Consider the following 25,544-nt stretch of genomic DNA (forward strand, 5'->3'; position numbering starts at 1 on the left):
TTAGTACATAAATATACCAAAATACAGATCTAAATATCGTAATGGTGTTGCACGTCGACAAGCTCCTGCGAGAGTTAAATTAGACTGGGGCTCAAACGTCATTTACCTTTGTTTTGGCATCAATCTGAGCTCCTCTGTCCAGGAGTAATCGGACCATCATCACGTTGCCCCTCCTGGAGGCTATATGAAGAGGTGTGATTCCATTCTGGGGAGCAGGTGAATTATAGAAGTTGTTGCATATCAAAAGTTACAACCAGAAAAAAAAAAAACAGTCCAACAGAACATAGTGACTTAAAATAAATTGTTTTCTTGGGAAAAATGTTAAAATAGCCATAGCCTCTTTGTGATATTTTTTTTTCTATTAAAGACAAATGAACTTTACTTCCTTTACTTACCAACTTAAAATAAATTAATCTCTGTTTAGGATCTGTTTAAGACCCATTTCAGCTTTCTGAGAGAGTACACATTTTGATATCAAATCTCCTGATTTGATATCAAAAGAGTTCATATTGCCACCATCCCCGAGAATGTTCGCAGGGCTTTTAGAAGAGAACCAGGCTCACCCCCAACATGCCTGAATGTCTTTAATCACTTTGCCATAAATCTTTGCTGACGCCATCGCAGGACTTCTAAAGTTTTTAGAGCTACAAGATGTCACCCAGTCAATAAACCTAAACCACTTAATCCCAGATTATGCCACCAGTCGGGCTCCCAGATGACCCAAACCTTTGGGTGTGTCTGGATCCTGAAAATGCAGTTTTTCTGCTTGGCTTTTTCCGGCACTTGCTGCTAATTCTCAAAAACCAATGATGGAGCCAATATTGTGTAGTGGTGGTAAAAAAATATATATTTGTGTTTTGTGTTGGGCTTTATCAATGTATTAAACAAATGGGATGAAAAAATAACAGTAAGCCAAATTTCATCATATGCCCAGATCAAGTAAACAGACATTAGACAAATATGACTATATGTCGGATGTCTTGTCAGCAATATGACTTTATTTTGGCAACACATTGTATTATTATTGACTCACAATTTTGCCAAAACTTTGCATAACAATATAAAACAATTCTTTGAGAAGTTTATTCTACTTATACTAATTCTAAAGGTATAAATGGTGAACATAAAAAAATTAAGTTTAATTACCTTTAAAAAGGACCTACATACCAAAACTGCACATGTTTAATCGCATTCAAATACATAGCAAATTACTAACATAAGTGATGATGAGAATAACAATAAAATAATAATTGTGAATATAATAATAGTAATTACATCCCATTTTTTGCAGACATCTACTAAGACATTGAATGGAAAGAGGAGGGGGATACTGTGTACATTTGTTTACATCCTGGACACTCAAGGCATAATCATAGTGGGCTCCTCTGCTAAGAGGAAATAGATGCAGAATGCAGTGGAGGTGCTCAGGAGGGAGGACAATGTCATTTATGAAAATGAAAATCCTTATATTCTAAACTAATGTTCCATTAACTTTATTTGCATTTTCCCCATATATTGTCATACACTATCTTTGAATTTATTTATTTTTTTAACACAAATGAGCTAGTGACCTTATATTGTCACTTCAATAACCTTTTTTTTTTCTCCATGAAAATTATTAAAATGTCATGAAAGGGAAATACTCTTCTTGCTTCCTACGTTAGGACTATGAGGTTGACATTTTGACTTATATATAATTTGAAATTTATAATAGAAGGAGTTTTTTAGGGAGTCAATAATTATAACACTTGTTGTCAAAACACTGATTTCTTCATGGTGCTATTTCTTTCCTCTGCAAAATTAATTCTAGGAGAATTTCTAACATTTCCCATGTTATACCATGCTGCTACAACAACATATTAACTTAATTTGAAGGCTCTTTACAAACCTTTACTACAGATGCCAATGAGTTTGAAAAACGACAAAGGAAAACAGTTTTCCTTCATCCTGTGGTTTGATAATGTCAACGTCTAATTGTGTGAAATCCCTGTATTGGCAGTAGAGTCATAGAGGAAACACATATTTATTCGAATCTACGGGTGGGCACAAGAGAAGGGGGCAGTGTGCGGCGCGTATCATATGCGAATGTTTGCTGAGATGCCGCTGTTTTGTCGTAGGCCTACCTGGCGCGTTACAAAAGGCAATAAAGCATCTGGGTGTGTTGTTTAAATACATCCAGGCAGAGGAAAAACTGACCTTGGGGGTGAAGTTTACATTTGCTCCTCTGTTCAGCAGCAGCTGGGCGACGCTCATGTTTTCATAGTGAGCTGCGATATGCAGAGGGGTGAAACCGGTCTGAGGAGAAAAGGCAACGAGAGGAACATGAAGGCTAGTGAGAGAGATCTCATGTACTGTAGGCTGCTGCTTCTTGCCATTTTAAAGCATGATCTACACTTACGGAATAACAACAAAGACTTAAAAACTCATTTAAATTTCCTTTCAGTGATCTTTGAATTATTTTCTCAAATTTTTTTTATTCCTCAGCTTTATTTTTATGATTTTTTTTTTCTTTTTTTTTTTTTTACAAAACAAACCCAATCTGTAGGTGTGCATACCTTGCTAAGCACATCTGGGTTAGGGTCGTTCTGCAGGAGGACCGCGGCAGTGCGAGTGTCGTCATTTCGGGCAGCTATGTGAAGTGCCGGGAGGCGGACCTTGCCTTTCGTGCCATAGTTGATGAGCAGCGCCACAACGTTTTCGTGGCCTTGCTGGAGGGCCACGGCGAGCGGCGTAAAGCCATCCTGAGAGACGGGATAAAGAACAGAAGGGAAGAAGTGAGGAGGGAAAAAGGAAAGATGGTCAGAGTGTTAACACCCTGTTTCTTTATCAGAGATGCTTTAAAATATAGACAAAAACGACATTAAGATGGTATAACTGTATATTAGCACATGCCAGTAAACTACTGTGCTGCTTTTCTGTATTTTCCCTCCTGTCATGTTATTATCATTACAGCAGGGGAATTTGAGCTTTCAGACGAGCCGTTTGTGAAAATGTATTCATAATATGTTCATAATGTTGTAATAAAATAAATTTACTGTTGGCCAGTCATTAACGATATGTTTAAAAAAAGTAATAACGCAGCAAAAAAATGTAAGAACAATGGAAGGTTTCCATTTGGCTGATTTTCTCTGCTATTATGAAGAAAAAAGAAAGATGCTTTCAGTTTTTCTCCTGACTCAGTGCTTCTGTGTTTGGCCGTGTCTCTTTCCAAAAAAAACATCTGTCCGTGTGCAATTAAAACGCATAATGTGTTTTAATAGGTGAACTGAGTTGCTGAAAGAACTTAACTTTTCATTGATATTCTAATTCATTGTTGTTGCCATAATATTTTTGGATCATTTTAGCATCAGTAGGAATAAATGTTGCTTTATTTCTTTTAAATGAAAAGAGGTCACGTTGTACCTTTCTGCTTAAAATTTTCGAATGACTGTAGGACTTTTATCTTGGGTTGTCATACTGTGAACATCTCATACGCACATACCTCCGTTGGGAGACTCTGATTTGCACCGTTCTCGAGCAGAAACTTGACCACCTCTAAATGGTTCTCCTGTGCAGCCATGTAGAGCGGACTGAACCCTTTCTGTGTGAGCATTAAAACATCATGTGTACATTAAAACATCAGGATTGAGAGATACAAATTGCATCACAATCGTAAACCTAAAGGGAGTGCAGATTGGATGGATAGGCGGACACTATTCCACTTTCAACAGCTTTGTCTCAGGTAGGAAAGAAACAAAATAAAGACACAGACTCACACACTCGCTCATACAATCTGAACTGAGACACAGCTTCAAGAGACTCACATGTGACTGAGCATTAACGTTGGCACCGTAGTGGATGAGCTCAGCCACCACTTTCTCCTGTCCTGCCAGAGCTGCGATATGGAGAGCAGTGTTCCCTTTCTAGAGGTCACACACACGCAGAAAAAAAAGATTGGGAGGTCAGAAAAAGGGAATTAAAGAGAATGAGAAGACAATTATGGCAGCCTAATGACCTAGATCTGCACACTTAACAGTGAAATACAGGCTCGAGAAACAGGTCCGTTGTAATTAAATTTACGTTTTAGGCATCAAGGTTACTCAGATCTCTGCGGAGGTACTAAATACTACCACTCGAGCTACCGAATAAAGGTGGAAAGTGGACAATTACCTTGAATTCATTTAAGAAAAAAACAGAGAGAGTCTCAAATCTCTGACACCAGTATGAGTGAGTTTCTGTTTTTTGTTTATAACACCAAAAAAGGCAATATAGAATGAATAATCAGCATACAGGCAGGTCATCCTATTCTGGTGGGTCAGATCCAGTGTTAATGACCTGCGACTGAAAACTAAAGCTATAAACGTGCAAAGAGGGCAGGTTACCTTGGTGGTCGCTTCCAGCTCGATTCCAGCGTGCAGCAGCTCCAAAACCATTTTGACATGACCCTCCTTAGAGGCCAGGTGTAACCCATTAAGACCATTCTTAGGGGGAAACAGAGAAAGGAGTTACAAGAGAAATCAACTCACACCAGTGAATTAAAACAAGTTATTCAGTTATTGTCATTTGGCTTTTTACCACCAGCTGTTTTACACACAGCTCTTGGCTAGACTTCTTTTTCCCTCCTATCGTTTTATGTGTCTGGCAGCATCCTGAGTTATCTTTTTTAATTTAAGCTGCAGCTAGCCTGCTCTAATCAATCTGACCACAAGGGGTCGATGTGATCCACGCAGTTCTGAAGCTTTTCATCGTACTGCAGTGTCACTCGCTTCAAGCGGGTGGCTCCCTGTAAAGCCTGCACACCCTCATAGCAAACAAGTCAGGGTTACACACCCTCTTGTCCCAGCTTCACACCCCAGACACCAGGAGTCAAATGTGAGGCCATATTGCTGACATCTAAACTAAAGCTCGGCCCAAATCTGGTCATTTACTTGTCAGAAGATCCTAAATGCACCCACATCTGCAACAGAATTACAAGGTTACCAGGTCTCAGCTTTCCTAAAATACAGTGGCAAAAACTTAACGGGGTTGTAAATTGTTGAAAAGCTATGTCAGGGCGGGAAAAGTACACCACTGCTGCTTCCATAGGATGTAAAAGGAAAATTAGCAGCCAGGTGTTGCCAAAAAGCACTAGCTCAACGGATCACTGGTGTGAACAATGCTATACAAGCAAGATTTTTGGTTGGTTCACTAATCTGAAGCTCTGAGGCAGGTGTTATCCTAATGTCAGGGAGGAAACATCAACATCGACTTTAGAGTAGCATTTCCTGCTGCCCATCAGTCTGAGAATGGGCATAAGGACATTGCCAAGCAACTTAAACTCCATAATTGTACAGAGAAAATAACAATTCACACATAGAAAACTTTCAAGGCAGGTATTACTCTTCCCATGAGGGGAATTAGCAAATTTGCCCCAAAGTCTGAGCGTGCAATCTTTAATTAAATGACAAAAAAACAAACAACCTAGACCCTGCAATGTTTACATGACCAGGGAATTCTTCAGACATTGAGCTGGACATGGACTCTGTCTACAAAAGTGGGATTGTCTCCTGTCCAGCAGGTAAAACCTGCACCAAACTCGGCCTTGGAGGCAAAAAACAACGAGAGAAACTAAAAGAAAGCAAAGGAGAACAAAGCTACTTCATGTTATGGCTGCTAAAGGTGGTTCTACAAGCCTATGCATGATGTGGAATACAGACACAGCTTCTCCATTGTGGCTTCATTCTTGATAAAGTAATTTAGCAGTGTTTAACCCTTCAAACCAGATAATTTAAAGATATATAATTTATTGATATATTTATCTAAGATATATTAAAGATTTTGTTCTTTCTTTCGTCTTTATTTTTATTATGTCCTGATATGTAGAACTACTTTTTGCATGACTAAGATCTGATCAGCCCTGGAGGATTAATTTATTGTTACCATTTATTGCACATTTCGAAACTATGTCCATTTGTGAAATACGTGCGCGTATTCATTCCCAGTCACTAAGATTGTTGCACAACAACGTAAGTTAATCAGATATCTGAACAAATTGCAGAGAAGGAAGGAACACAGAGAATGAAAGAGGAAAGAAGAGAACTAAAAATAGATATGGATATAGCAAGGACACAGAGCCACATAAATCACAAAGAAAAAAAAAAAACAACAACACCTGCCCTTGTCTGAGCTTGGATAAAAAAAATCTAAAGCACACAGCAGGAGAGAAACAAGATTGATATAAAATGCTGGAAAATACGGTATAGTATGTGATATAATCTAAACCATAGGGAACCGCTTCTGGATATACATTTGGAAATGTGTGAGCCTAATTAACAGAGTAATCTAGCTGATTCTGTGTTACAATCCATGGTCTTGGTATTGTGGAGAGGACGGACACCTGACTGGAGAACGCCAGGTTTCTGCTGATACCCGTTAACAGCCTGAAGTCGTAAATGGAGAAAGAAGAAAAAAACAGAAAAACACCATATGGGGCTGTAACTTCATGTACAGGTGGATCAAAAATGTTTCAGAATGTGGCTAGTGGAGAGTTTTAGCAGAATAACAACCCAAAATGTAAAAAAAAAAACCAACAACAACTGGACTTTTATTCTGAAGCAGCTTCAGAATAGAAGTCCAGTTGTTTTATTTTTTAACCTTTTTTGGATTGATCATGACCTGGATGACTGAGAATCTTCACCAACATAAGCAGAGTAACAGAACACATTAGTTATTTTGCAATCATTCTGTGTATGGCTGCTGTTTTTAAATGCTGCTGCAGAGATATACAACTTAATTTTATTTATTTAATGCATTGAATAATGTAATGCCAAGACTTTATTCTGCATTCAGGCCTTCTGCAAGAGTGCTGAAAGACACACCGCTCATGCATCATCTGTATTTTTATCCAGAGTCTCTGCAGTACAACCTTGACAGCTAGAGTTGGGTGTTCAAGCAGAATTCAATCCCGTGAATAATATTTTGACAACAGTTTGGACAACCAGCGATTTTGCCAGTGCGTTCTAACTGCAAGATGTGTTATGCCTGTTTTAATTGCTTTGTGGTCTTGATTCAGTGAGCTGTAGAAGAACAGAAGGTAAAACTAAACATTTATGGAACTTTAATCTAATATCTCAATTATGCATGCCTGTTTGACAAAGACAGAGAATAAGGAGGTTCTGGGAAGTATGAATCTTTAATTATCTTCCCGGGCTCTGATTTTTCTCAATTTGCCGATTCTGCAGAGGAGAGCTCTGTTGAAATCTACAATCTGATGTGCATCAATCTAAAGGCATACTTCTGTATTTTAAAGCACACAATGTTCTTACATATGCTTATATTTTGTTATGCACGAATAGGCTGTCACACAGATACTCATTAGTTGTAGTCAGTTTTTCAAAATGGGGAAAAAAAAACAGAACATTTTCCTAATTTTTTGTGGCGAGATAATCAGAGCATCATGATATGAGGAAGAATGTATTTACAAAGATGTTTACACAGCAGACTGGACACAGAGTTATGGCGTGTCATGTCTTCTTCCTCCCAACTGTTGAAGTTAAGTTGTTGAAAGTTTATTTTAGCAAAGTCACATAACATAATAACAACCGAATTGATGGCTCAGAGTCATTTTTTTAGTTGACCGAGGAAGATTACACCCCTTCTTCATTACATAATGTGGTGGATTAGATCTATAACAACATTTACAACGAGCCATTAAGGAACTGAATCAGCAAGCCACTCCCCACCCCTCAAACCGTGTGTTAGGTGGACATGAGTGTTGGCATTAGTATTAGCAAGTATATCTGTAATTTCCTTAAAAAACAAACAAACAAACAAACAAAAAAACGCCTCACTGATTGTTATTATTTACTCATTGCCAAAAAGTACTATGGATGCATTCCATCTCTGGTTTTATCAATGCTCCCTGAAAGACGTCAAAAACATGGCTGAAATAAATGCATCACAATTACAAAATAAATAAATAAAATAAAACCAACTAAAAACTATTTTACTAAATATTAAGGAATCGAGAGCCTTGGACTGATTTGAACAATGGTTGTATGAGTCAAAATGAAGTCCCAAATCTGTGGATGAAGCAGGTGAAAAGCTAAAAATGCTTTATAACATACAGAAAAGAAATCAAATGGGCTGCACAGGCAGGCTGGTTAAGAACATAAATCAACAACCCGAGGGACAGCACGGTAAATCACAACTGGACGGGACATGAAATGAGTTCATAGCAACAGGAGAAACAAACAGAGGAAGAGGCTAAAAAACACAAAACACAACCATTAGGTGAACAGAACATTACACATCAAACTATTACTGCAAATTAACCACCAGAGACTGATTGAAAGTAAAAGGAGAGTTTGCTGTGTGGTTACCGACAAATACCTTAAATACTCTCTTGCCCATATGAAGTAAAAACAGCTGATCTGACACAGAAAAATCATTTTCTACAGATTTTCTTTCAGGCAATTTAAACGGCCCATCACCTCCGTACATTAGCCACACAGTTGAATCTGCTGAGGGATTGTTTTTTATGGTTCAGATAGGAAAATAATTAACGTGAACCTAAACATGATTTTTGAATATTATAATCTTATCTCAAACAAAAAGTAAATTAAAAACAAAATTTCTATCACTTTAGAGATTGGAAAAAATAAATAATAGTAATATTACTAATAATAATGCCATAACAGTTATAGGCATTTATTGATGTGTTTGAACTTTTCCTGTTTCAGGGTGTAATAAAAACAAATTTCAAAAACACGGGTTTGGTTTGCAAGTTTGAATTCACTGGGGGTTTCTCTGATGAACATGTTGTCCAAAATGTACATACAAGCTAACATCCTGGTTCCTGCACATTTGTTCTGGGAATATTCCACTCCTTTCCATTCTCAGGTTTCTTTTCTTTGTGTTTATGTAAAATGCATATTTGAAATATATCTAAATCATAGTAATCTATGCAAGATATTTCTGCAGCAGGCAGTTTTCAGATATCCAGTCTGAAAAAAAATTGAAACTGGACGGAAGGAAGGAAGGAAGGAAGGAAGGAAGGAAGGAAGGAAGGAAGGAAGGAAGGAAGGAAGGAAGGAAGGAAGGAAGGAAGGAAGGAAGGAAGGAAGAGAGGGAGGGCACCAGAGTAAAGAATGAAAGACATAAGGTAGGAAGTAGGAATATTAAAAATGAAAAGAGATGGGGCACAAGGAAGGAAGAAAGAAAGAAAGAAAGAAAGAAAGAAAGAAAGAAAGAAAGAAAGAAAGAAAGAAAGAAAGAAAGAAAGAAAGGAAGGAAGGAAGGAAGGAAGGAAGGAAAACATTCAAATCAAATTCCAGACTTCTCCAGACTGAGTAGGAACCAAGTCCAGGATGCACCACCACATCTATCATATTTGGTTACTTTGTGGGGGTATATGTTTGAAATTTAGTTTTCAATGCTTATGTTTTGAACTGTTTGAAGCAAGGTTCAAATGCAGCCTTAAAGACTTAATTACAAAACAGTAAATCTGTCCATGATGAGCGTATGCGGATATTTCACCAGAACCTGTGATGGGTTATCGTAAAACATTATCTTCAACAAAGGTGCAAAACACGCTTGATACTTTGTCATCTTACAAAATGCAAGTTCGGCCGACAAGTGCAGCCCAGAAAAAACTTTTAACTTCTTCCCCCGGGAGAGAACAAAGAGAGGGTGAATGTCTACTCTGCTCTGGCGGAAACATATCTGGTGAAACATTAATAACGTGAGAAATAAATCAACCATTCTAGTATGCAGCCCAAGCAGTGCCCCTTAGCATATCACATAGTTTAGAACAATCCCTAGCTTTAACAGATTCCTAGGATTGGTGAAAGATCTCTTTACTTTTATTTGACCAATTTTTACTAGTGAAGACTAATTCATTTTTGTTCCATAGAGATCCTCAGGTTAACCACTCTACAATCTTACTCTACTTTAATGCTTATTTGAATTCAATAGTAACTATAGGTATTTAGGTATTTTAGTTTAAATGTATTATGTTTGTAAATCCGCATGAAAACGAATTAAATCTCACAATCTAATTTAAAATGCAGTTCATTATCTTTTTTTATGGACATTTTGCCGCCACTGACACACACTTAGATTTCTGCGTATGTGTGACTCCTTCAGCGCGAGGCATCTTACCTGATTAGCAGTGTTGATGTTAATCCCGTTCTTGATGTGATCCAGGGCCTTGTCCAGGTTCCCCGAACGAGCTGCACGCAGGAAGCTCGTGGCTGCATCGGCCTGCCGCAGAAACAGGTAACAGACGACAGTAAGAGCGTGTTGGGAAAGATGAATTACAGCCCGCTGCAGAAACACACTTGGTTCACATCCAAGGTTACAAACTGCTGCTTTTGGGTCAGGTTTTCTTTTAAACTCAAAACAACAAAGGTTAAGAGCAGGTCTGCAAATACTACGACAATAAGAGGGCATTCATTGCTACCCTTCTCTTTTGTAAAAAGCATAAAATGTCAGACTCCTCACGGCCCACTTGTGCCCACGCTATGAGTTTGGCAGGAATTTCTCGGCACGCTCTTCCACGAGCGCCGCCTTTTCCTCTTGCATGTCTGATCTCACTGAGGGAAAACTCCTGTGGTTTGCCTCTTGGTCTGTGTCAGTGTTTGTACGCCCACTCCTAAATTCCTTCATTGACAACTAACCACTTGAACAATGAGATATTTTCAATGCCCTGAAGGAGAGATAACTCACGCCTGCGCTGTACTCTTGACCCCGCCTCCACCTCTGTCACCAGCTAAATTATAAATCTGCCTGAGCTTTTATTCCCCGTTGGTTTAATTATACTGAACGGCTGAAAAGAAGCGCATGGCCTTTACAGACGACGAGACATTTCATTTCTTCTCTCCTTACATGTCTCATTCATAAGATATTCATTACTGTGGGCGTGATAGAAAGCTGCATTCTGTTTCTGTGGGCTAAATATTGTTTTTACTAGAAAACACAAAAAAAAAAGACCCATTTTTAAAACCAATCTGGTGAATAATCATAACTACCGCTCGTTTCAGGTCCAGTTGGGAACAATGAGAGGAATATAAGTGAACTGGTTCATTTTGCATTTATAGTGCCTTGAAAATATTACCACTCCTGGAGTTAATTTTATCAATGGGCTTTGGTTTGAGTTTCCAAACTCAACCATAAATATATCTCATTGGGATTTTAGTTGGTATTCTAACACAAATTATTGCACAATTATGAAGTGGAAGGAACACCATAAATGGTTTTCAAAAAGTTTTATCAATAAAAATCTGGAAAAAGTTGAGCAAATCTTTTATTTAGTATTTGTAATTTGCTCATTTTATTTAGTAGATCCCAATGCATGTACAGCTGTAATTCTAATGGGGTATGTCTCTACCAGCATTGCACATCAAGGGAAAGAGGTCTGCCTGTTCTTCTTTGATAAACAGCTCAAAGTCAGTCAAGTTGGATGGAGGGGTGCCTATAAACATCAGTTTTTAAGCTTGCAACAGATTCTAAATTGGATTAAGGTTTGAACTATGACTAAGTCATTCTAACACATGAATATGCTTTGATCTTAACCATTTTATTTAAGCTGTTTAAGCATTTAGGTCTGATTTTTACAATAGTGGATGCTTTACTGGAAAGCAGACATACATTTGCCTTAATTGCTGAAGTGATTCACTGGTTTTCTAATAATTAACTTGTGCAACAGGTTTGCCACTGTTATCACATTAATAAACTAAATGCCTACATTCACAAATCTGAAACTGCAGATTTTAATTAAAAGAAAAACATGATGCAGCATCACACACACTCTGTTCAGTCAATAGGAAATGCTTTTTCTTCAACCTTTTTCCATTCTCACATTATACAGACTGACTCTAATCTATTTAGATTAGAGACTGACACTAATCTAAATAGATTAGAGTCAGATTTAGGTTCTGAGCCAAATGCCACAATGACACCGTGGGCACAATTTGCTTTCAGTCTCGAAAGAAAAAGAATGGAGTGTCTGATAAACTTATGGAGGAGACTATCTGTTTGTGTTGAAAGTAAAAGATAGAGATCACGACTCCACCATCAGTCTGGAACGGTGCTAACCACCAAATCCAACCTTGAGGTGAGTTTACTGTGAAAGCAAATTAAAATGATGCAACTGTTAGGTAGACAGCCAAAGAAAAACGGCACAGGGCTAAACTCTGCATGTCTTCAACATAAGAAACTTTAAGCAACAGATGTGAAATGAACATAATGAAACTGTGAAGTGATGCAAAATCTATTCTCATCTTAAATGTATCATACATACAATATGATACACAAATACCTATGTACACAATACTTTGACATCCATTATCAGTGACATGAGACTATAATTTAATAACTCAGTAATGCAATAATTTGCATTATAGAAGTAAAATATAGCTGTTAGTGACATATTTGTTACTTGATATACCTGGGCATATACAGTCTTTCTCCATTACTGGAAGACTGTATATGCCCAGGTATAGCAATGAAATTCCAGTACTGCCAGTAACAGTTTTAGCTGTGATTCAGCAACTTCTCAATAATGCCACCATAAAGGATTCACATTACTTGACTTTTCAATACTTTATTTTCCAGATTTAATCTAAAAACAATCCAGATTGACTTTAACTGACCATTGTGGAGAACCTTTTGCAACTTCATTGGAGTCCTCCTGTTGTAAATTCAGTTAAGTGACCATTATTTGCAATGGATCACTGTCGTCTATGTCGTTGAATTTTAGGTCAGATGCCAAATCTCAGTAGACCTCGGAGATCTGATTGTGTCAAGGCAAAACCTTGGGAAGTAAGACACTCGTATGTCAGTAGCCCTTAAACATCCTGAAAAGCAATGTTGTCTCCACTGTTTGGAAATGGAAGAGGTTTAGAACCACGCAGACTCATCCCTACATCAGTCTGACCTAAGTAACAATACAATTATCTGGCTGGGGGCTGGTCACACCATGAAGCAGAGCTAACTGGATACAGTAGTCAGTATGTGATGCCTGAAGCGGTTGATGGTGGAAATTTCACTTCTTCGACAAGATAGTATATTTAACTTTGGAGCAATGTCAAACAGAATAGTGCTTTGACGTGATATTTTATTTCTGTACCATCATGAACCTTTTTTTGTTTCGGTAAATTTCCAGTTATTGAAACATAAACCCTTTGTGCTGTAGTTTACATCTCACACACACCTTTTTAGGAAAAGGAGAATACTATCAACCGCAGTACATGTAATATAATTTTTTTTTTATGGTGCATGAAAGCCACATTTTAAGCTCACCCTGGAGCTTCAAAGTTAAATGAATTCACATGCTCTAACAATTAATGTAGAGCCAAAAGCTATGTCGACTTTCAAAGGTAACTCCTTTGATGTTTCTTTTTTATGCTGCTTTGTTCAGATATTGACATTTACTGTTATGTCCTCTGTTTCCACCTGTGTCACTCCTCCTCATCCTCCTCGCTCCAGCATTGACGCCACACTAAAGCCTTATGATCTTATTCTGTATTTGCATTCAGTGGTAAGGTGTTTTATCTTTGTTAATGAGTCTTTATCTCTCTAAATTCTCAAAATAAATGAGAGTTGGTCTTCATATTGCTCCCTGGCTTTAATCTTGTCCACCCTGTTTTGCCAGTGTCTCTCTTGCTCCTGCTTTACTCTTCTCTGACCCCTTCCATCCAATCTTTCGCTGCCCTTTCTGCTCTATAACTCTATTTGCAATGAAGCTGTCAATTGCAGGATGTAATTTAATTACCTGAACCCTTCCCTTTGCGCTGCTCAGAACAGCAGATATTCCCTCTTTCTCTAACCTTCCATTAACTCGATCAAAATTAACTTCTACTAATGCTTTTGTCTGTGTTTTCTCACATTTCCTATATCCATGTCAACGCTGTAACACTTTGAGTTGTTTTTTGTTAACTCACCTCTTCAGCAGGCCTCAATATGAGAAATGAGATGACTGCATACTATAATGCATGGAAAGGTGCGGTTTTACGGGTTTGTGACAACTGCGATGAAGAGAGTTATGCCTGCATGACTTATTTGAATTCAAATTTCCCTTCAGCATCTAACAAGACTATACAAACAAATGAGAAAAAAAAGATGAACATAGCTAAAATAATTAAGTCAGGTAAACAAAGCAGAGACTGTCGTTCATTATTGTCAACTGGCGTGGTCACTGACAAGCTGACTACTATTAGCAAAACAAGCTAATTATGATGTATTGCTAATTACTATTAGCTATCCCTTATTATTAGGTTGTATTGCTAATAGTAGTATACAAACCAGTGACAGTGTACATATATATATATATATATATATATATATATATATATATATATATATTTATATATATATATATATATATATACACATACATACATACATACAGGGGTTGGACAATGAAACTGAAACACCTCTCATTTTGGTGTGGGAGGTTTCATGGCTAAATTGGACCAGCCTGGTGGCCAATCTTCATTAACTCCACATTGAACCAATAAGAGCAGAGTGTGAAGGTCAAATTAGCAGGGTAAGAGCACAGTTTTGCTCAATATATTGCAATGCACACAACATTATGGGTGACATACCAGAGTTCAAAAGAGGACAAATGTTTGGTGCACGTCTAGCTGGCGCATCTGTGACCAAGACAGAGTCACAAGACAGAGTCACAAAGTCTTTGTGATGTATCAAGAGCCACGGTATCCAGGGTAATGTCAGCATACCACCAAGAAGGACGAACCACATCCAACAGGATTAACTGTGGACGCAAGAGGCAGCTGTCTGAAAGGGATGTTCGGGTGCTAACCCGGATTGTATCCAAAAAACATAAAACCACGGCTCCCCAAATCACGGCAGAATTAAATGTGCACCTCAACTCTCCTGTTTCCACCAAAACTGTCTCCACAGGGTCAATATCCACGGCGGGGCTGCTATAGCCAAACCTTTGGTCACTCGTGCCAATGCCAAAAGTTGGTTTCAATTGTGCAAGCAGCGTAAATCTTAGGCTGTGGACAATTTGAAACATGTATTGTTCTCTGATGAGTCCACCTTTACTGTTTTCCCCACATCCGGGAGAGTTACGGTGTGGAGAAGCCCCAAAGAAGCGTACCACTCAGACTGTTGCATGCCCAGAGTGAAGCATGGGGGTGGATCAGTGATGGTTTGGGCTGCCATATCATGGCATTCCCTTGGCCCCATACTTGTGCTAGATGGGCTCGTCACTGCCAAGGACTAAAGAACCATTCTGGAGGACCATGTGTGTCCAATGGTTCAAACATTGTATCCTGAAGGAGGAGCCGTGTATCAGGATGACAATGCACCAATACCCACAGCAAGACTGGTGAAAGATTGGTTCGATGAACATGAAAGTGAAGTTGAACATCTCCCATGGCCTGCACAGTCACCAGATCTAAATATTATTGAGCCACTTTGGGGTGTTTTGGAGGAGCGAGTCAGGAAACATTTTCCTCCACCAGCATCACGTCGTGACCTGGCCACTATCCTGCAAGAAGAATGGCTTAAAATCCCTCTGACCACTGTGCAGGACTTGTATATGTCATTCCCAAGACAAATTGACGCTGTATTGGCCGCGAAAGGAGGCCCTACACCATACTAATAAATTATTGTGGTCTAAAACCAGGTGTTTCAGTTTTTTTGTCCAACCCCTGCATATATTTGCATTGTGTATTTATTTGTACGCTAAAAGGTTGTACAGTACAACATGTTAGGGATATTTAATGAGACACAAATGGTCAGAAGACCAAATTAACACTTTATAGTAACAGTTATAACTTTGTTTTGCACATACAACAGCCACAGGGGGTTGGTTAGCAAACTTTTATCTTCCAAATCTTAATGCTCACTTTAGGGCATTTTTAAACTTGTACATTTCTACTTCTACAACAAATTGCTATACGCAGTTGCTAATTTAAGAAAACTTTATCTGGTGCTACATGCTACATATCATCTTGGCTCAGCTTGTGCTGCCAGGAACCCCTCTTTTCATCCCAAAGAGCTGACACAGCTCTTTGACACAGAGACCAATGAGACTAAATAAATAATTATAAAGCTGAAAGAAAAAAACATTTGACAACATAAGGTTTCTGTGGCTCTTAATGTATTTGGAGTGTTTTAACTCACGTATTGTTATTTCTATGGTGGTAGTTATCTCTCTTACAATGTCCAATAAAACAATATGAAGATCAGCAATTATGCAAATTTGGCAATGACATAATTGATCAACCTGCGACTTTTAGGACAATCAGTAGCTCCTTTCCTTATTGATGAGTTGGCAACAGTAATCGATAATTAATACATCCGTCAACCAAACTTTTCATGTTAACATAAAAATAACAAGCTAAAAAAGTTCAAAATTCCCTAATACAGTTTTTATTGATTACTTTGACCTGTTTGAAGAAACTGGCAACCTCTCAGTCTACACCATCACCCTCTTAGCGGAGCAAAAGACACCTCTTTCAAATGTATAGAGGAATTCTTCAGTGCATGGAGATGGAAAGTATATGATCACCGCCCCTATGAGCAAATGCCCTTGCTCAATGCAATGACTGCTGCTGCCCAAGACATAGATGCAGAGGCATGTCCAGGATGGATCAGGCATGCAAGAAGGTTTTTTCCCTAGGCGCATCGCAAGGGAAAATATTGAGTGTGATGAAGATGAGGCCATGTGGCCTATTCGTCAAGAGAGAAGAGACCAGAAGAGACAGACAGCCCTAGTATTTTATGTTGGAAAATTTCATTTGTAGCCACAATCTGAAAAAAAAGAATGAATAATGAATAAAATTTGCATCACAGCATATTTGATTCTGGATCCATTTTTTGCAAGAAGGAAAATTTGACTACAAATGACACTGCCATGTAAGCTGCATACAGTCTTTGGCTACAATGACCAGCAATGCTGCACTGATTCACATTGAGTGTGGTATTTTGTATTTTGTTGCCCCTTGTGTAATGAAGGATTGGAAGGGCTCAAACATTTGTGTGCAGGTTGTGTTGTTTGAGGGCAAAATGTGCTTTTGGTCCATATTTTAAATGTTTTAGCAGAGTCTGAGCCTTTTGCAAACAAAATGTGTCATTTTGACCATTGTTGCCACTGTTTAGACCTCTGCGTTAACTGTTTTCAAAATGTGGATTTTGAGTTGACTGCTGCGTCAAAGCAATCAATAAAAACTGTAATAGGAGCGAGAGTAAAAAAAGAGGGCATACTGGCCCCTGCTGCCGCCTTTCTGTGTGATGTGTCCCACATCCACATCTTTTTCAGCCTTAGCTATAGTCATCAAACAACGCAGAAAATTCATTGCAACATGTTAATTTTAGAGCAAAACAACCTACATTTCCAAAGGCCTCTACTTGATATGCGTCATAAGACAGCAATTATGTCCTAAATTGATTTACAAGTGTGCTTGTTGATGGATGAAAATTGTACCAACAAATTTCCTTCATACAACAACGATTCCGACATATCTAGCAGTATATTTTTTCCACGTAGGTTTAGAGAAACCGACGTACTGAAACAGATTTGGTGAAACCGGAAAAGTGGGCTAGAAATAACGAAAATGATCATACAGGAGCATCAGTTTTGTAAAAGGGCAAGCAAAAAGTTAAGTACACAAAACTTTGAACACAAACAACATATTTACTTTTTTTTTTTTAAATCAGTACATCTGGAGCCAATGAGAGCTGACATAAAGCTCTGAGAGCCCAGAGAAGTGACCCATGAAGGAGAGCAGAGCCAAGCCACACAGCCAAGGCAGGAGCAGAAAAAAAAAAAAAACTGTAACGTCCAAACAGGAAAAACCACATGTACTGCACATTAATTTAAATAAGGTAACATTACCATAATGCTGGATATCATGATCACACAAATAGAAGAAGGACATAAGAATACCCATAAATGGAGATCAATGTTAGACTATAATAAGCATCAAATGCCACAGCGTTAGGCTGAAACCACTAGACAAATCGTTAAAACGGAAACTGCAATCGTCAGCCGAAATAAAGAACTCATATCATAAACTCTTTTGATTAGAGCTGTTAAAAGGCATCTATTGGTTGGTGAGCAAAATTAAATTATGTTTATTCTCAAAGGAAATTATTTAACCAGAGTTTTCAAACACATACTGTAGAATACAATATACTGATCTCATTCAATTACGTGAAGTTTCATTTTCTAATCTTGTTCTTGACTTTGATGAGTCAGCTCATCAGACCTAGTCACAAGTCAACATTTACTTGGAATACAGGTTGCAATCTGATCAGTGTACCGCGGTTTATTCCCAGCATTTGGGCAGTTTGACTGAATTTCTTCTGAGCTCATTTTAGCCCGCTATTGCCAGCTAAATTTTGGTGCAGCCAATTTTGTCCCACAGTCATCTGATTATTAAAGCCAAGTCTGCATGTGTAACCAAGAACCACAACAGATAGGCTAGGGTTAAAGTTATGGATAAGTTAAAGCAAGGTTATGTTACAAGAAAAAACAATATGCAAGCTGTAAACATCTTATAGAGCACTATAGAGTCCATTATCCATAGACGGAAAGTGGAGAGGAAAATGGAAATCCTACCTAGACAAGGCTGTTTATTATACTGGCAGGCCAGGAAAGCATAGCATTATCAGAAGAAGCTTTCAAGAGAACAACTGCAACGCTGGAGGCGCTGCAGAGATCTACAGCTTAAGTGTGAGAATGTCTTCACTGGACAACTATTAGTTGTGCGCTCCACAAATCTGTTTTTTACAGAACAGTTGCAAGAAAAAAATGACTTTTGAAAGAAAGCTATTAAGATTCCTGCTTGCAGAGAGAACAATGCAAACAAGTCAATGTCATGAACAAAATTCGAATCCCTATGAGTGACAGACAACTCACGCTGCACATCAACCTGAACACGCAAATGCGTGCACACTTTTCAGAATTTAATTTGTAAGAAAACTGTTTTTATGTTTTCCTGAACCTTGAAAGTTATGCATTTCTTTGTGTTGAACTTTCAGGTCCGGTCGCACTAAAAGACGTTTAACTTTGTGTTTTTAAAGTGACAAAATGTGAAGAACTCAAGAGGTTTTAACACTTTGGAAAGGTACTGCTGCACCATTAAAAGGCATTAAAAGCATAGAGATAATGAAAGCCACAGAAAGAGACAAACCTGGGAGATACAACAGGAAACTGAAATCTGTGAGTCTTTCCAAAAAATAAAAAATTCAAAGCTATGAGGGAGCAATTACATGGACAAATGGACTATATCTAATTTAAAAAAGCATAATTGGTTTGGAACAGTTTAGAGTGCAGGATAACACCGTGTTTTGCTTTCTCAAGCTCAACTATTTCTCTGCGTTAAAAGTTGTCACAATTTTATAAATACAATAATTCAACCAGAACCTCAATAAACTCACTCTCCTAGACATATTTGATGACTTTTTGCACTCCGTGTCTTCTCTGACAGATCTCATTGGCAGAATCCTGAATATATCAACTTTTTGCAGTGACAGCTCCTGTCAGATCTGATTTTGAAATAACTTCTCGTGTCACTTTAAGCTCTGACCTCTCTCTGCAGTTCAACATGAATCTCCTCTCCAAGGCACCCAAACTTGGTAAACACAAGCAACACCAGCCTCTATGGAAATAAAAAGTGAAATGTTTAAACATTATTTCCTATTATAGAACTGAAATAGATAAGTGAAAGTATAAGAGCTGGGTGTAGGAATGATGGCTCTTTTTTATAAATGTGATTTTGACCAAAATGGTCAAATAGGTTCAGATGAAAACAAGGGACTGGGTTTGCATGAAGGGAAAAAAAATCAAAGGACTTTAACAAACCAGTGAGTTCTGCTTCAAAGAGCTTGTGCCTTTCAGATTCAAACCAACGATGCACAAGCCGAAGCAACTATTCTGGTCTCTCAAATAACTCCAGTGGACATTAACCGATGATATTTGTGGACGGGGGAAAGGCGGTTCATCGTGGCTGAGAGCATAAACAAGAAAATCATTCATTATGATTAAAACGCAAATTAAGACAAATTACCACCACAACCTCCCAAACACACGTATTATGCACACATGCGCGCAAGACTAAAAATAGTTGCATCAACGCCACAGTACGTTAGTGTTGGCAGCAACAGGGAGGGAGATAGATCAAAGTAATGAACCCTCATGGGTTTTAACAAAGACCCGCTTCGGCTGCAGGAGACAGATTCCCAAGCAGACTTGTGCACACACAAACACGCGTGCATGTGTAAGCCAGGGTGCCTCAAACGTTTGCAAACCCGCATGCACAGTTTTGGTGAACATTTTTTTTTTTATAGTGGGATAAAAGGAACTTAAGCTTTGCAGGCTTTGGTGTCATGCAAATCTGATGAAAAAGAGAAAATAAGACAAATAAATGGATTTTATATTAACAAAATCATGTAATTTATTTAACGGGGGCAATAATCCACATTTCTACTGGCTCAAGTTTTAAGAGTCTAGGCAATATGAACAACTCAGTGAATGTGAGAAAAGCAGGAAACCTGTACTGTGGGGAGACTGGATCTAAAATAATTTCAAATGGTTATGCTTGTCTGCCCGTTTGTGCCTTTTGTGCAAAATTTGGAGAAAGTCAAGTCAAGTTTTTTTGAATAGAACATTTCAGCAGCGAGGTGGTTCAAAATGCTTTACATCATGAAAACATAAAAAAACATAATAAAAACATTGAAACAGTCCCTGGTTGTGAGACCACTTGCAAACATTAAATTGTATCAGGTCAAAACATCAATGCACGTCAAATAAATTGGTCAATGCTCCTGTTATTTTGGGCCAAAAGCAACTCTAAACAGGTGGTTTTCAGTCTTGATTTAAAGGAACTTTAACTGATTTACAGTTTTCTGGAAGTTTGTTCCAGATAAGTGGAGCATAGAAGCTGAATGCTGCTTCTCCATGTTTGGTTCTTTTTCTGGGTATGCAGAGTAGACCAGAACCAGAACATCTGAGTGGTCTGGAGGGTTGACCAAACCAAAAAACGCAACAGCAAGTCTTTAATGTATTTTGGTGCTAAGCCATTCAGTGATTTATACATTAACAGAAGTATTTTAAAGTCTATTCTCTGAGCTACATGGAGCCAGTGTAAGGACTTTAGAACTGGGGTGATTTGCTCTATCTTCCTGGTTTTAGTGAGAACATTCTGGATCAGCTGCAGCTGTCTGATTGATTTTTTTGTCAGACCTGTGAAAACACCGTTGCAGTGATCAATGCGCTTAAAGATAAGCACCTGGAAAACTGTATCTTGATAGGTACAATCAATAAGTTCCTGCTGAAATTTAAAGCATTAAAAGAAGTGGACATAACATAGACAAGCAGCATTTGGGAAAAACTAGTCAGACTTGGATATTGCAAATTAAAAAACATCCATCCATCCATCCATCCATCTTCTAACACGCTTATCCCTGTTGGGGTCGTGAGGGGTGCTGGTGCCTACCTCCAGCTGTCAATGGGCGAGAGGCAGGGTACACACTGGACAGGTCTTCAGTCTATTGCAAGGCAACACAGAGACAAACAGGACAAACAACCATTCTCGCACACTTCACACCTAAGGAGAATTTAGAGAGGCCAAATAATCTAGCAGTCATGTTTTTGGACTGTGGGAGGAAGCCGGAGTACCCAGAGAGAACCCACGCATGCGCAGGGACAATATGCAAACTCCATGCAGAAAGACCCAGGGTGGAAAATAAAAAACAAACAAACCAAAAGAAACAACAATTCAGGTTTTTAAAGAGCAAATACTCACAACAATGTCCTCTCAAAGTACAACTAATTATACTAAATTCAGTCAAATATTTCTGCACTAAAGAGATTAGTTTCAGCACACAGTGGACTGGATTGGTGCAGAGCTTCAGTCAAATAACGGAAACAACGTTCTTGTGACAGGCAGAGCCTTTTTGTAAAATAAACCTGTGGTAGCATGTGACAAGACAGTCTTTGTCAAATTGATTGGTTTGAAGCTGTTATGCTCCATATGTTGTACTTACAATACATATAATCCTACTGTTGGACTTCTACGTAACAAAACCATGGGCAGCACAAAGGTCTGTGAAGGTTTGTGAAACAGTACTTACACAAACTGTTTTGTCTAAATTTATTAGACACGGGTTCTTGAAATCCCGACAAAAATCCACTTTAGAACTGGAGTTAGTCACATAAGATACTGAGTACACATAATGTCTTCACAATATCCCGCTCAATAAAGGATCCCTTAAAAGCAGTACAATACTGTGTTAAGTCTGATGAAATTATAGTGACGATTTGATAGGTTTGAGATATTTTTCTAAAAGAGAAAATGTGCAAAAATTTGTTAAATCGTTTTGCAGGCTTGCTCACACCCTGAGCTGACACGGCCTCTGCCATGAACACAAATAGAAAGGAACCTCCACACCTGGCAGAGCCATTTGCAGGAAAATACGGAAATGTGGAGCAGAGGGAAAAAAAATGTACAGACACAGCCTAGTTCATCACCTAACTATTCCTGGCACCCCGTCTTTCCCTTCAGTTGTTGGAACCGTCCACCAATTCCTTTGACATAGTTTTCTAAACAAAACAAAATCTTGCTCAGAAAACCGTCACAGTTCCAGAACATTTAGATTGCTATAATACCATAAAATACATGAGGGTCGCCTGAAACAGTAGGCTCTCTGTGGCTGTACTCTTAATTGTGTTGAAACAATATGGACATTTAACACAAGCACAAGTTAGCTTTACCACACCTTCCATAATTGCAGGCAGCTTTGGTAAAATTGTAAAAAAAAAAAAAAAAGTAAAAGTCTTAAAATAGTGATTTTTTTTTTAGACTTAAGACTGTAAGATGCCATTCTTTGCTGCACTTCTCAAACAGTGAGCTTCTGTCAGCCTGGCCCAGGGCACCTGTGGCTACAATGTAGCTCACTGCTGTCAGCGTGTGAATGTGTAAATGAGTGAATGTACTGTAAAGTGCTTTGGGGTCCTCTGGACTTGATAAAGTGCTTTACAAGTAAAAGCCATTTACTACTTTTTTTTTCATATAGCCATTTCCTGACATCTGTCTTGCCTGAATGGTGTGTTCTTTTGTCTTTCCTATTTAGAAAAGTGGCTAAGAGAAGCAGTCTCTGTATCACATCCGAAATGTACCTTAGAAAAAATGGTAGTCATGGATTAATCTCTCTCTCTCATAAATATATATATATAAATATATATATATATAGATATAGATAGATAGATAGATAGATAGATAGATAGATAGATAGATAGATAGATAGATAGATAGATAGATAGATAGATAGATATAGATATATAAATAAATATGTATATATAGATATATATACACATACATATACAGACAGACAGACAGACAGACAGACAGACAGACAGACAGATAGATAGATAGATAGATAGATAGATAGATAGATAGATAGATAGATAGATAGATAGATAGATAGATAGATAGATAGATAGATAGATAGATAGATAGATAGATAGATAGATAATTAGTTGGTCATTTTTATTATTTTTTTCTCCAATTAACACATTTGCTCAAAGTGAAAGGTTTGATTTCAATCTTTAAGCTTGTGCAACTGCAACTAAATATACATGTTTTTAAATTTTATTTTACACATCTTCAAGTTTGACAGTAATCTTGGACATGGCTGGTTAGCTGTAGATGCAAACTGTTGTAATTATAAACTGCACTGGGTTTTCTTCATTTAGTCCTATTATGTGCAAACTGCAAGCTACCTCTTTAAGTTGTTTTAACATATGTTTTAGCGTTGATCAAAACGGTTTGGAAATAAAATAGTCAGCGCTAAATAACATGGAAACGGTTCCTTTCAGCCTGAATATTTCATGAGACAACTTTTATTCCAGATATCCTCTGAGGAAATGTGAAACCAACTGAAGAGCAACAGTATGACTGGCAAGATGAAGTCGTTGAACAAGGAATGCAAAATCAATAGTCCACAGAATGGAAGTGAACTCAATGTAGCTGATGGAGAGATGGAAAGGGAGTCTGTATACTGCATTTACAGGTCAGAAAACATACATTTCTGGTTCAAACCAGAGTTCATTTAGAAACACACTGATTGTAACAGAAAGGAGGACAATGGTTCATGTTGTTTTTACAATATTTCACTAATTAAAATATGTAGAATGGAACAACGGCAAATACATTTCTTCGAGTGTGGCAGTTTAAAGCTTAGTAGAATACAAGGTAACATGTTCAGACCTTAGTCTTGTATAAATAAGCAAAGACAGTCCAACAAGGTACGATGTTCACAGAAGATGTCCTTTATCTTAAAGCAAAAAACAGCTCCTTCACTGAAAAAAACACTAAACGGTTCACTCAGGCTAATATATGTTACAGCGCAAAAATATTCTCCTCCCTCCTCCAAAATGATGGGACACATCCAAACAAGGATCTTCCTGTTGTCTCTATGCTAAAAGAGAGCTGCTAAATTATTTATAGCTTCTGTCAGGCCACAGCTTCTGCAGCCCATTACAATCAAAGGTTTTTTTATTCTTTGATTTTGTATTTTGACGCACACACATAATGTGCCCATTGTCATATTACATGCTGATACTGATGCATGTATAAAGAAAAAAAAAAAGCTGAAAAACATTAATATGCACTCATTTTGAACATGTACAAAGGCCTAATGTTACAAAATCTGCCTGCATTATCCAGGGTGCAAATCAGAATAATACTAAAGATATGACTTTTAAAACATTCGCTGTGGAAATCGCTGTCACCATCATGTGGTTATGCAGGAATGTTTCATTCTGTGTGTTATAAAACATGAGGTGGCATCCATAAAATAATAAAAACATACATCCAAACTTTTACCACTTCTGGCTTGTTTACTTAAACTCTGTAAATTTAGATCCTTATGACAACTTGTCGGATTTACATCCTCTCCAATCTTCGTAATTTTTTTTTCTACTAGTGAAGCAAAAACAAAGCTAAAAAATGCCTATCTTAAAAGTTCCCATACACATTTTGTACATCTAAAAAAATTGTGAACAGTGAATTCATTTTTTTCACTCATTTCAGAAAGTAAAAACTCATATATTAGACAAATTCATCCCGCACAGAGTGAAAGATGTCAAGCTATTATTTCTTGTAATTTTGATGATTGTGGCTTGCTGATAACGAACGCCCAAACTTCTGTGTCTCAGAAACTTACAATATTACATGAAATCCTTTAAAAAGGATATTTTAACCAGAACTGTCAGGCCACTGAAAAGTATTTCAGTTTCTGTGAACCTCAATACTTGGTTGGGGCTCCTTTTGAATGAATAACTGGATCAGTGAGACGATAAGCCTGTGATTCTGCTGAGGTGTAGTGGAAGCCTTGGTTGTTTTTGGTAGTGGCCTTAAGGTCATCTGCATCGTTAGGTCTGGTGTCTCTCATCTTCCTCTTAACAATCCTCCAAATATTCTTTATGGGCTACAGCCAAATAAGCACAATGCCACTATGGTCATCGAGCAAGCTTTGGCTGTGCGGGCCAGTACCAAGTCCTGCCGAGGAATTAAATTGGCTTCTTCATGAAGCTTGTCTGCAGA

At 37.9% G+C, this 25,544-nt stretch overlaps 1 protein-coding gene across 8 annotated transcripts in view; it reads right to left on the reverse strand.

The window, feature by feature from the left end:
* The window catches only part of LOC105930973 (ankyrin-1), a 104,674-nt gene that overhangs the window by 51,513 nt on the left and 27,617 nt on the right, over positions 1–25,544 (reverse strand). For all 8 annotated transcript variants that reach the window (XM_036140142.1, XM_036140145.1, XM_036140144.1 and 5 more), the window contains exons 2-8: positions 10,120–10,221; positions 4,362–4,460; positions 3,804–3,902; positions 3,482–3,580; positions 2,556–2,741; positions 2,197–2,295; positions 107–205 (exon numbers count right to left, since the gene is read on the reverse strand). In XM_036140142.1, the coding sequence (XP_035996035.1) occupies positions 107–205; positions 2,197–2,295; positions 2,556–2,741; positions 3,482–3,580; positions 3,804–3,902; positions 4,362–4,460; positions 10,120–10,221 (783 nt within the window). The remainder of the gene's footprint in view (positions 1–106; positions 206–2,196; positions 2,296–2,555; positions 2,742–3,481; positions 3,581–3,803; positions 3,903–4,361; positions 4,461–10,119; positions 10,222–25,544) is intronic.

The sequence above is a fragment of the Fundulus heteroclitus genome, chromosome 8, assembly GCF_011125445.2.
Source record: "Fundulus heteroclitus isolate FHET01 chromosome 8, MU-UCD_Fhet_4.1, whole genome shotgun sequence".
Classification (NCBI taxonomy): domain Eukaryota; kingdom Metazoa; phylum Chordata; class Actinopteri; order Cyprinodontiformes; family Fundulidae; genus Fundulus; species Fundulus heteroclitus.